Here is an 11,664-nt window from a genome sequence, read left to right as displayed (position 1 = left end):
TACCTCCCGATGCGTGAGGAAAGGTGAATTTACTGAATTAAGGCCACCGGCGATGTTCCCTGACGGGATCCTTATCCGTGGACCTTTTCTCAGCTTTGGCGCATGCGCCCGTCGCCAAAATGCAGACGCCAGTGCAGAAGCTGCGGAGGGCAAGGAGAAATTTAAAATCTCCTTGCTTCTGGCTATGGAGAGCTTGGAGATGTCACAGGGGGCCACGGTGAGTGTTCCTTGGTCACGTGATCGCCATTATCCATGGATAATGGCGATCACATAAAAGTTAAATGACAGTTAAAGTTTCATGTGCCATTCAGTTTGGGCCCGGTTGTGCATCCAGACAGAAGATTAGGGCCACAATGGGTATGTTTCTGAACATGGGACAAACGGGGGTTTGTGGAATTTATGATTTGTGAGAAGTTGTTTAGGTCCAAAACTGATCGGCTGATTGGGCGCACGCTGCCAGCACTACAAATACCTCTGTGTAGTCACCGGCGCTTGTAACTGCAGGCACGACTCTCATTGGAAATCAATGCAAACTTTTTTTTTTAACGGTTATCCCTTCGATTGTGAACTCAAATCGGCAGGACTATCTACTCCTCACCTATGTCTCCTCATGTCAGCATTTGCTACATTTTATCACATTATATATTGCCACATAAGGAGAATGATAAATAGATCTGTTTAATATTTTGAGTGTACTACAATACTTTTCCATAATACTTTAAACATAATTATGTTATAAGTGCCATGTATTGTATTAAGTGGCATTCTGAAGCAACCTGATGGTGGCCACTAGATGAGCAGGTCCACATTCGAGGCAATACTATAGAGGATTATTAATATTGACCAGCTTTATTCCATAAATGTTAAAAGTATTCCTTAGTCTTGTAGAATCCCTAACCACAAAGGGGCTTACATGGTAGCTACCTATAGTTGTCATTATAAACATCTTTATTTAAACAGCACTAACAAATTCCGCAGCACCTAACAGCAAGAACAGACAAACTCAGATATTACACACAGGATTAGCCTAATAAACAATTTGAACATTAGGAGTGAGGTCCCTGCTCACAAGAGCTTACAATCTTTGAGGAAATAGGGGTGACACAAGAGGTACAAGTACTTGTTATGTACAATGGTCCAGCCATCTTTTACTAAGGAGGGTAGAAGATGTATAACTGCATGAGACAATCACCAGGGAGTATCTGAGTACACCACTGGTCGAAAGTTTTAGAACACCTCAATTTTTCCAATTTTTAAAAATATTTATACAGTTTGCTGTCTCAAATGTACCTAAAAAACAAAGCATAGAACACATTAAAATGAATAAAAAATAATGGATTAACTTTGTTTCTCCAAATCTAGATTTTTGACTCTTCAAAGTAGCCACCTCTAGCTTATATAACAGCATTCTTTCCACAATTGCTTTCAGATATTGTTCAAAACAGTTCTTCCCAATATTGTTGCAGAAGTTCCCACAAGTGTGCTGCATTTGTAGGCTGCTTTGCTTTCATCTTTCTGTCCATTTCATGTCAAATCAGATTAAGTGGTGTCTAAGTCTGTGCAGGCCATATCATTCTTTGAAGCCTACCAGCTTCTTCTCGTTTTCTCTTAGTTCTAACATAACCTAGGAGTAGGTTTTGAATATATTAGATTTTAGTTGTAAATATGAACCTCTGACCAACTGGTTGAACACCAGAGGGTATTCCATGGTATATCAAATTGCTGTGGTAGCCCTTTTCGTCCAGTGTGCCAGTCACCCTGTGCAAGTTACCAATTCTGGTTCCAGCAAAAGAACCCCAGACCATCACGCTTCCTCCTCCATGTCTGACAGTTGGTGTCACAGACACTCAAGAACCATCCTTTCACATACTCTTCAGCAAAAACCCTGCATGATGTACCAAAGATGTTACATTTTGATTCATCAGTGCGTAAGACCTTCCATTCTTTAGTAGTCCGCTGGAGGTGCTGCATGGCCCAGGCAAGTCTTTTTTTTTTCATTTTGCCATCTTAGCAGTGGCTTTCTTACTAGTACTCTACCTGTCAAACCTGCTGATAAACAAGTTACCCTGTTCAGCTGTGAAGAGAAAACTTCTATTTTTTTGCTGCATTAAGCGGTGCTTGAAGATTTTGTGCTGTGAGATGCCGATCATGCGAACTGTCAAAAACTTGTCACCTGATGTTGAAGTGACCTTTGGTCCGGCGGACCTCTTCCTGTCAAATTTTCCTCTGGTTTGCAAGTGCCTTTTGATGGTATAGTAAGCTGTACCGACTGCCACCTCGGCTTTCTTGACAATTTCTCTGTAGGACACACCTAAACCTCTAAGCGTTATAATTGTTTATCTTCTTTGGTTGTCTTTTTTCAATTATGATAGCAGTGTGCTCAATGAGCAAAACTGTCCAAATCCAGCCCTACAGGGTGTAATGCAGTCTATTCCAACACTGGTTATATAGAACCAGAGGGATTGAAAGTAATTATAAAAGTTGAAACCCCTTTATGAATAGCTTGCATCCCATTTCAAACCATACTTTGCCTTCTGTGCTTCAAAGCAACTGTCCTTGATTTGCTCCCTGAAAAAGCTCATTGGTTAAAATTAGAGATGAGAGAGTATACCGAGCGAGTAGTGCCTTAGCCGAGTATCCTCCCGCTTGTCTGTAAAGATTCGGGGGCCGGCACGGGTGACAGGTGAGTTGCGGCGGTGAGCAGGGGGAAGCGGGGGGGGGGGGGGGGGGGGAGAGAGGGAGAGAGATCTCCCCTCTGTTCCTTCCCGCTCTCCCCCGCCGCTCCCCGCCCCCGAATCTTTACAGACGAGCGGGAGGATACTCAGCTAAGGCACTACTTGCTCGAGTAGTTAGCCTTAGCGAGTATACTCGCTCATCTCTAGTTAAAATCATAAATTCAGACTATTGTTACGTTCAGGTTAAAAATTCATAACATGTTTTTAACTCAAACCATTTCCCATTATTTGCTGGAGAAAAACTGGAAAAATTGAGATGTTGTAAAACTTTTGACCAGTAGTGTACATACAGATATAAGGTGTCTCTGCAAGCATGGGGTGTGAGGGATACTGATGGAAGAAGGGGTTAGGTTCTGAGGAAGAGGGGTGGACAAGAGAGTTACACTAGGGGATTGTGATAGGCCTGCCTAATGATATATGTGTTTTTAAGGCACAATTAAAACAGGATGTTGGTGATGAACTTGATTGTCTGCGGTAGTGCATTCCAGAGAACTGGTTTTGCTTGAGGAAAAAGTCTTGAAGATAGGAGTGAAAGGTTCACATTATGGAGGCTGTTCATTTGAGATAATTGGCAAATGGAGAACATGGGAAGGCTGGTAGACTGAAATCAGGGAAGTCTACAGATGTCAACCAAAGTCTGGGCATGCATGCTGGGATCTGCAGATGTAATAGAAAAAGAAGGCAGCTCTGTCCCTCCAAACCAGCAGACCCTACTGTATGTGTAGCAGTGCCGAGACTAAAACCATCTTGAGTAACAAATATTACAAGCAGCCTATTCACAGTGTAGTCTTAATAATAGCTGCTACATATACATACATACACACGTATATATTTCACCCTTGAACTTAAACTTTCTGTTCCTCTTTCCTGTAGGGAAACAAATTACTACTACTTTGCTAATGAAAATGTTAAAGATTCACATTTGTATTATGGCCTTTCTATCATGAAGTCCAGTTTGTCCACAAGATAGCAGTCTGCAGTGCTTTTTTACCTCATGGATCCTAAAATAAAGTCAGTGGGATCAGAGAGAATTCCTTGGGATCTAGCATAGCTATCATGGATGAACATAGCCTTTCATGCCTGTAACCAGCTATTAACCCTTTCCAATCCACTGTCTGACATCTGAAGACATTCTGATTGAAGCCTGTACAGCTCTGATATCCAAAGACATCCGGCAGGGTATTCTTACTGTATATTACTGGCCGCTCTGTTGTCGAGGGCCTTTCCAGCATGTTCCATACCGCAGTACTGACTCTAGCCAGCAGATGGCGCCATTGTATAATGGCAGAAAGAGAAAGCCCTCTAGGAAACCCTGAATCCAAAATTGGATTGCGAAAAGGTTTAAAGGCAATTAGAACATATTGAAAAACATCCCATAGAAGGCAACACCGTACATTACCTGTTATCCAAAGCTGAGAAAGATTTTCATTAACCAAACTGATCTCTCATTCCCAGAACAGTTTTAAAACAGATAAGTAAATAAAATATGTAATAATGATACTATTTAAGTGATAATAATAAATACATGTTTTAGAACAACACAAGCAAGTCCAATTAAGCTGGGCCTTAAGAGGGATTATCCCACTTTATTTATTTATTTATTAAACAGCTGGCCATGATGTAAAACAACAAAAGAAGCAATAGTCCCCTCTCTTCTTACCCCAGAAAGCAGAGCCATGGCAGCTACGGTTTTCCAGTCTGTGTTCACAGTGCTGAACTCCTGGCATCATGGCACCCAGGATGTAAGGTGTGACACCAGAAGAATGGACATAAGTGTTGTGGTCTCTGATTGGCTGCAGCAGTCACCTGACTTCCACTATAAACACATACCAGGACAGTCGCGGTTGTCGTTGCACTGCTTACTCTAGAAAAAAAGAGAGGTGAGCACTGCTTGTCTTGTTTTCGGTCATGGCCCACCTTAATTAAAGTGGCAAAAGCCCTTTAAACTTCAACAGAAATAAGATATCTAATGATATATAATAAATAATGAACAAAAATAATTACAACTTCTGTACGTATTTAATTGGCTAATAAGAAAATGAAAGTATTATATATTTTTCTAAATATAAAGTACAGTATAGACAAATAAGCCTGATTGTCACTACAAGGACAAGAGATATTTTTGCAAATACATTGAAAGTGGTGTAGTCTTCTTTGACCTGAAAAAGCAAATGAAACGCAAAGGGGGGAGAAGAAAAAAAATCAAGTCTATAAAAATTCAGTGCTAGGACATAAAAAAGCACACTTTAATATTTTAGAAGTACATGATACAAAATAAAGGGAAATCTTTTGATATTTTACATACCAAATAAAAAATATTTTATCGCAAAGGTGAAATGAAACTTTTGCACTGCTTCACTTTACACTTGGCTAAGTATGAGTCATTACTTTTCTCCTTATATATCTGCCTCTGTCCTTAGCATTTCTGGGCATTCTTCCCACAGGGAACAGTAATCTAGAAGAAGTCTGAGAAAATATTCCACGTTCTGCGTATAATCAATTATCAAGTTCAGAAAAATAGTGATGAAGAGGCAACAAGAGGACTATAGGTATTTGGGGTTTTGGTTTGAATTGAAGCTTCCATCTTTATATTCTATGAAAATTTTCTTTTCTGTATAGCCTCTGCCTTTACCGCCAGACTTCTTGCGCAAATGGTGAGAACCACAATCAGGACACCCACCATGAAGGTAACTAGTGGCCACAAGAAACAGTGCAGGAGAACATTCTCATCATGGGTTCGTTTCAGAAGGACATCTTCTGGCCTGAAAGAGAATGTTGAACAGATTATGAGTTATGTATGGATTTATATTACTTACTACACAATAGTAATACACTACACAGTATCTAGTCCAGTATGTTTGTACATATCTATTGCATTACTGAAAAGGCACTTTTTGGGTCATCTGTTCCAAGGGTCTTTTGTGCCGCTGATCACCCAACAACCAACCAAACACTTGTTCAACGGGTGATCAAATCTTTCAAGAAGCACTAAAAATCATTTTGGTTGGAAGAACAATGCCAACGTAGAAGGAGGAAGGGCTGCCGACAGTCAAAAAACAGTATGGGGTACAAAAATTGTATGAACGGTCCCCCATGTATTCTGAATTGGCCTACATAAAGTCCAATCAAAGAATGTCAATCTCATTGATTGGCACTTGTTAAGGCCCATTTAGATACAATGATTATAAGCCGTGTTTGAGCAATAATTGTTGTGTGTAAACGCGCGCCCATTGTGTATTTTTCATTAACTATTCATTCATCGTTGTCTTTCCGTCCGCTTAAAATCCATTGTTCAGCAGTTCGCTTTTCGTTTGGTTTAAATGACATTCGTTCAGCGATTTGATGGGAGTGTTTAATCGTTTGGCGGGGTGTACATTCAGCCGGCTAAAGGCAGAGCGATTGGCTGTCGGGAGGACAAAGCTTTGATTTTAACACACCCACCTAGTGCTGAACCATTGGCCATGCCGTTGTGATATACCCTGCAAGCGCAACCTAGACCACCGAAAAATGAATTCGCCTCTTTAAACGCATGTGCTAAGGTCTCGAATTCACGGATTTAGGCTCACTCAGATTTCATTACTAGATCGACACATTTGCGAGAGTGAAATCTCCATACTTCAAAGGTGAAATCTCCATGCATCCAAGAGATTGTTTACATTCCAATGCCAAAAATACTATCGCTTGTACCGCCTAGTTTGTTTTCATATAACTCTTTCGCAATTCCTTAACATAGATTGCCCATAATAGGGGTCTTTTTTTTACTTTCATATTAAAGACATCTAGTTTCTTTCTGTCACTACTAAACAGCTGGGTCTTTTTAAAGACAAGATAAGCGCAGCCACAATGTTCACGAGCCGATACAAAGAAGTTCTTTTCTTCTCTTCACTAAATGCACACGCCTCTCTAACAAACTATTGCTCAATTATCGTTTAACGCAAACGCTACACAACGATAATCTAACGACTGAAATGCCGGCCGCTACGTCCATTTTCCAATGATTTTCGTTAGGTTAAAACGTTCATCTTTAAAAGCAAAACCATCGCTCACTTTTGCTTGTTATAACGAATTTTGAGCCATGATTGTTGTGTCTAAATGGGCCTTTACTTGACTCAAACTGATCTGTGGTAAGGAATCCGTAGCAAAGACATTTTTAAATACCCTGCAAGGGAATTGTGAGCTAAGAGCACAATGTCCCCTATTTAGGCTCCTCTTATATTAGGCATAGTACAAGCAAGGCATTAGATGGACAGCTTATCATCAATAGACTTTTCTACCAAAAAGGGATTGCCCAGATCTGACAACAGTTTTAGCTTTGAGGACATGTCCAACTCCAATTGTGATTTCTTTTAGTACCCTGCTTGAGTTACAGCTTCTACAATACAGTACAAAATGTCTAAGCACCGGATGCATTAAAGAAATATTGTGGTTCCAACAAGTTATGCCCCTATCCACAGGATAAGGGATAATTAGCTGATCAGTGGGACCCCCGCTGATCACCAGAACAGGAGCCTGATCGGTCCATGAATGAAAGAAGTGCAAGTTGGACAGTGCAGGAAGCACAGATTGGGCAGCCACAATGCACTTCATTTCAATAAGAGAGCACAAGATTCCCAAATGCTTGACTGCTCCTCAGTATGCTTCACTCTACTGGCCTTATTGATACAGTTCTCTAATGGTTTTCTTCCCACCTTTCATTCAGTTATTTGTGGGCTCACCTTTTTTTTACTCTTCCCCTTGCTATTCGGGCTCCCTAGGTTTTAGTTCTAGGTCCTCTCCTCTTATTTCTCTGTATATCCCCTAGTGGAAAAACTATCAGCAAATTTGGCTCACAGCAGCACTTGCCATTTGCTACTACAAATCACCAGTGACTGTCTCTTTACTGTCTCTAACATCATGTCCTCTCTCTGAGGCTGAACGTCTTGTGTTTTTATCATCTATCAACTTACTTTAAAGGGGTTCTGACATGAATAATTTTTTTATGCTTTAGCAGCCATTGTTCCCTGGTCTGCCTAATGGACCCAGGGAACCCATGGGTTAATGGCTGCTGAAGCATAAAAATCTTATACTTACCTTGTCTCCTGTTGTTGTTGACATCGGGGGGGGTCATCTCCCGGCAGCATATTAGCACTTTCTGCTTAGGTTAAGCAGCCTGACTAGAGCCACCTGATTGGTGCACGCTGTGCAGTCACGTGGTGCCGAAGAGCCAATCAGGTGGCTCTAATCAGCAGCGCTGCTTAACCTAAGCAGAAAGTGCTAGTATGCCTCCCGGCAGGCAGTCTTCTTCCTCCAGCAGCCGCGCCGCTCCGGGATCGCGCGCATGCGCAGTGGAGAGGTGCCCTCTGACAGGAGTCAGGACGGGCCGCGTCTCCACTGCGCATGCTCAGCACTCCGGAGTTCAGCCGGACGGACGGGCCGCCCACAGCAAGTACTGCTTGTGACGTGCTTGCTGTGGCGGTCCGTCCGTTGACCTCGGAAGTGCCTGACGGACGGACCAGAGCAGGAAGCGGTCTTTTTGACCGCTCCTGCTCTGCTTTAAAGGCACAGAAGAAGATGCCGGCTGGAGGGGACATGCCTGGCGATCGGGCCAGGCCAGGCAAGGCGAGTACAATTTTTTTTTTTTCATGTCAGAACCCCTTTAACTTGATTTTTCCATTTCACTGTGTGGTGCTACTAAACTCCTATGACCCATCTTGGGGGGCATATTTGATTTCAGTCTTACCTTCACTCCATAGTCAATTGTTTAAATACTCACATCACCTACACCTCAAAACAAATCTCCAGAATCCCTATGTATTACACATATACTACCCTATTTATTTAAAAGATGGCTGGACCATTGTACAGAACAAGGGCTTGTACCTCTTGTGTCACCCCTATTTCCTCATAGACAGTAAGCCCTTGCAAGTAGAACCCTTACTCCCATTGTTCAAAGTATTACCAAATGTAATGTCTGATTTTGTCTGTTCATATACCTTATGACTTGTTGTGTTCTAAAGAATATATTGGCACTATAAAAAGATTATTATATTATAATGGACAGAAATAATGTTATTCTCCAAGTAAGCACATAACAGCTCATTCTGAAAAGTCACCAGAGAGGTTAGGTACACTATAAATTAAATGGCATGTTTGAAGCTAGTGTAATATACAACGGAATGGCACTGCAAATAATTCCCTAATGTACATCTATAAATCATCTGACTCATGCCCTTCATAATATGGAGCAGCTCTGATAATATGGGGTAGCAAAGGAGGGTAAGTTAAATTCCTCATGGCTTCTCTCTCAGCAGCACTATAGCAGGCACAGTTTCAAGTAGTCAGCAGACTAGGGCTGTCGTGGCCAAAAGTGGCCATGTAGCCCTAGCTGTATTCTGTGAATGGAGACAGATGCGCTCTTCCAATGTGTCCATATTTGTATAGTAGCTACAGGGATGGAGCCAGAGATTAAGCTCCTTATGCAGAATGCTATTCTAATAAAGTTATATATATATAAAAAGCAAATATAAAACTGCATTCAAACTATATGCAGCTATATCCGTATTGAGTGTTTCCACATAATGGGACATTTAACATACAGCTGACGGAAGACAGCTTGCTTTTGGCTATTTATTGAGTTTAGTAAGAACATTACATTTAAAATGTAATATAAATTGAGTTTTAGCATTCATTTTACATTCATCATAAATGTCAGATATGAATTTTATACAGCACTTAAACACTTGATGGGTTCAATGCTCTCATTTTCAGCTTGGGCTAGCAACTGACAGCAGGTACAGCATTTAAATATCACATTAGCATATGTCACTTTTAAAAGTGCATATATTACATATAAATCTACACTATGTGAAAACGTTAAGCAAACACTCCATATGGCTTTGTCCACAAAGCCCCACATAATACATACAGGAGATTAGATAGAGTAACCAAATGTTACGATTTATTTACCCAACATATGTGAGCACAACATTCTGCACTTCATATGAGCTTTGAAAAGGCTCCCACTATACAAACGTCTGTGTACATGACAAAAAAAAATGCTTAAAAGGGGTATTCTGGACACTGGGTGAAATTTTCAAAATTTCCCTAACTTTTTCTACTTATTACCATTATTCCAAACACACATCTAAATCATTAAACTGAACTCCAGTAGTTTTATTGATGACCTGCCACCAAAGCTGCTTTCCAGCCAGCTTCAGATTTCAGGAGGGGGGGGGGAGGGGGGACAAAACTACATCTCCCACAATGCCCCACTGCCAGTTACTGACGAGTGCACATTCACACATGGTGTCACAGAATGTGAAGACACTGAGCATGCCTGACCAGTAAGACAGCGGAGCTTACAGGACGCAACCATTGGATACCAATGGAGAACTAAGCTGGCGAAGACCAAAAGGTAGACTAATATCTCTGCAGCTTTGTAAAGCAAGTTATAGCATTATATTGCAAAATTACACGGTATCGCCTATAAATGTATATAAAACTTTCACTAGGAATCGCTGGAATTCCCTTTTTAAAAAGAACTGAACCGAACAACAAGACTCTATAGCCAAGCAGAGTTACGTGGAAAACTGGAATTCACTGAAACAGTCAGGGACCCCCCTGAAAACAGTGGCAGCATAAGTGATGTCAAACCAATTTCAGCTTTCCAAAAGATGCTTGGTATGAGTGAATGCAAAGCAGAGAACAAATCTCAGCCAGAACATAAAATTATGGAATTTAGAAATTGGGCTGACCTCCCCTTCCCCCCAAAAAAATTATATTAGAGGTAGAAAATCTATAACACGTCAGGTTTTAGCTACAGCAACTCGGCTCTAGTGTACCTCTAAATAATGCAGTCCCCATATAATTGATACTGGCTCTACACGGTGATATTGTCTCCTCTTTGTGGCCCCACACAATACTAGTGTTTCCTCAAGATAATTGTGGCCCCTCTGTGGCCCCATGAAATGCTAGTGTCCCCTCTGTCTGCTGGCTGTACATTCAGAGCCTGGGGGATGTTAGGGCTAAATGGCACCTGCACCCTGTCCCACCGCTGACTAAGCCCCCCTGTTCCACAAGCCATATAGCAGTCACACGGTCTGCCTACATTGGTGGCACATCACTGGATTCCACCTACCATTTGTAGTATTACGGTTGACATTATGCCGTATAGCCCTGTAGAGTGGCATTAATAGGGCAATGTATTATACTGTTATTAGTCTCATTCTCTAAACTATTCTCCTTCCTCCCAAAGAACAGGAGGGAAACCACACACAACGAGACACATTTAAGAAGATTTTTACCCCAATTTCTGGTGTAAGGAAAGTTGCAAGTAGGTATTTGCCCTTTTTCTTCATCCTACTCCGGCTCACCCCTTTTTCAAAAAGTGGGTGAGGCTTGTCAGGAAGGGGCATGGCAGCCAGAGACTGACAGATTTATGTAAAATTTATGCCAGAAACTCGCGTAAATAGAGAGCGAACATCTGGGCACCTTTTAATTGCTAAATAATTGTGTCACTTATATTAAACTACATGGAACTACAGGCCCAGCAGCTCCTATTGATTTCTATGAAAGCTGTGCATGCAATTGCAAGAGCTGCCACTACACAGGGGTCAGAGCTTTGGCTTTTATTCCAACCCCAGTGTATTAGCGGCGCTGTCCGTGGGCATCCGATCAGCTGATCAATTAGGACCTGAGTGGCAGTCCATGGCTGATCAACTATTGATGACCTATCCAGGGGAAAGGTCATCAATGCCGGTAGTATTTTCCCCAGAAAACCCTTAGTAAAGCATATCTGTGCAGCCGAGGCAAGATGTTCGCCACATAGCCAATCAAATTAAAATCTACAGTCAAAAAGTAAAAACAGATTACAGACATTGTATATATGTCACTATCCTGTCTTGATTAGTATAAAAATACAGGAGATGCATTCCATTTAAAATATCAAACA

The 11,664-nt window shown here is 41.4% G+C and overlaps 1 protein-coding gene across 1 annotated transcript in view; it reads right to left on the bottom strand.

The window, feature by feature from the left end:
- Positions 1-4,735: 4,735 nt before the first annotated feature.
- KCNMB4 (potassium calcium-activated channel subfamily M regulatory beta subunit 4) overlaps positions 4,736-11,664 on the bottom strand; it is a 66,812-nt gene continuing 59,883 nt past the window's right edge. Inside the window, exon 3 of the mRNA XM_066589872.1 lies at positions 4,736-5,497. Coding sequence (XP_066445969.1) covers positions 5,329-5,497 — 169 coding nt within the window. The 3' untranslated portion in view covers positions 4,736-5,328. The remainder of the gene's footprint in view (positions 5,498-11,664) is intronic.

This window comes from Eleutherodactylus coqui, chromosome 2 (assembly GCF_035609145.1).
Source record: "Eleutherodactylus coqui strain aEleCoq1 chromosome 2, aEleCoq1.hap1, whole genome shotgun sequence".
NCBI classification, from domain to species: domain Eukaryota; kingdom Metazoa; phylum Chordata; class Amphibia; order Anura; family Eleutherodactylidae; genus Eleutherodactylus; species Eleutherodactylus coqui.
Note: the sequence above shows the minus strand (reverse complement) of the source record. Positions and strands in the feature narration are given on the sequence as shown.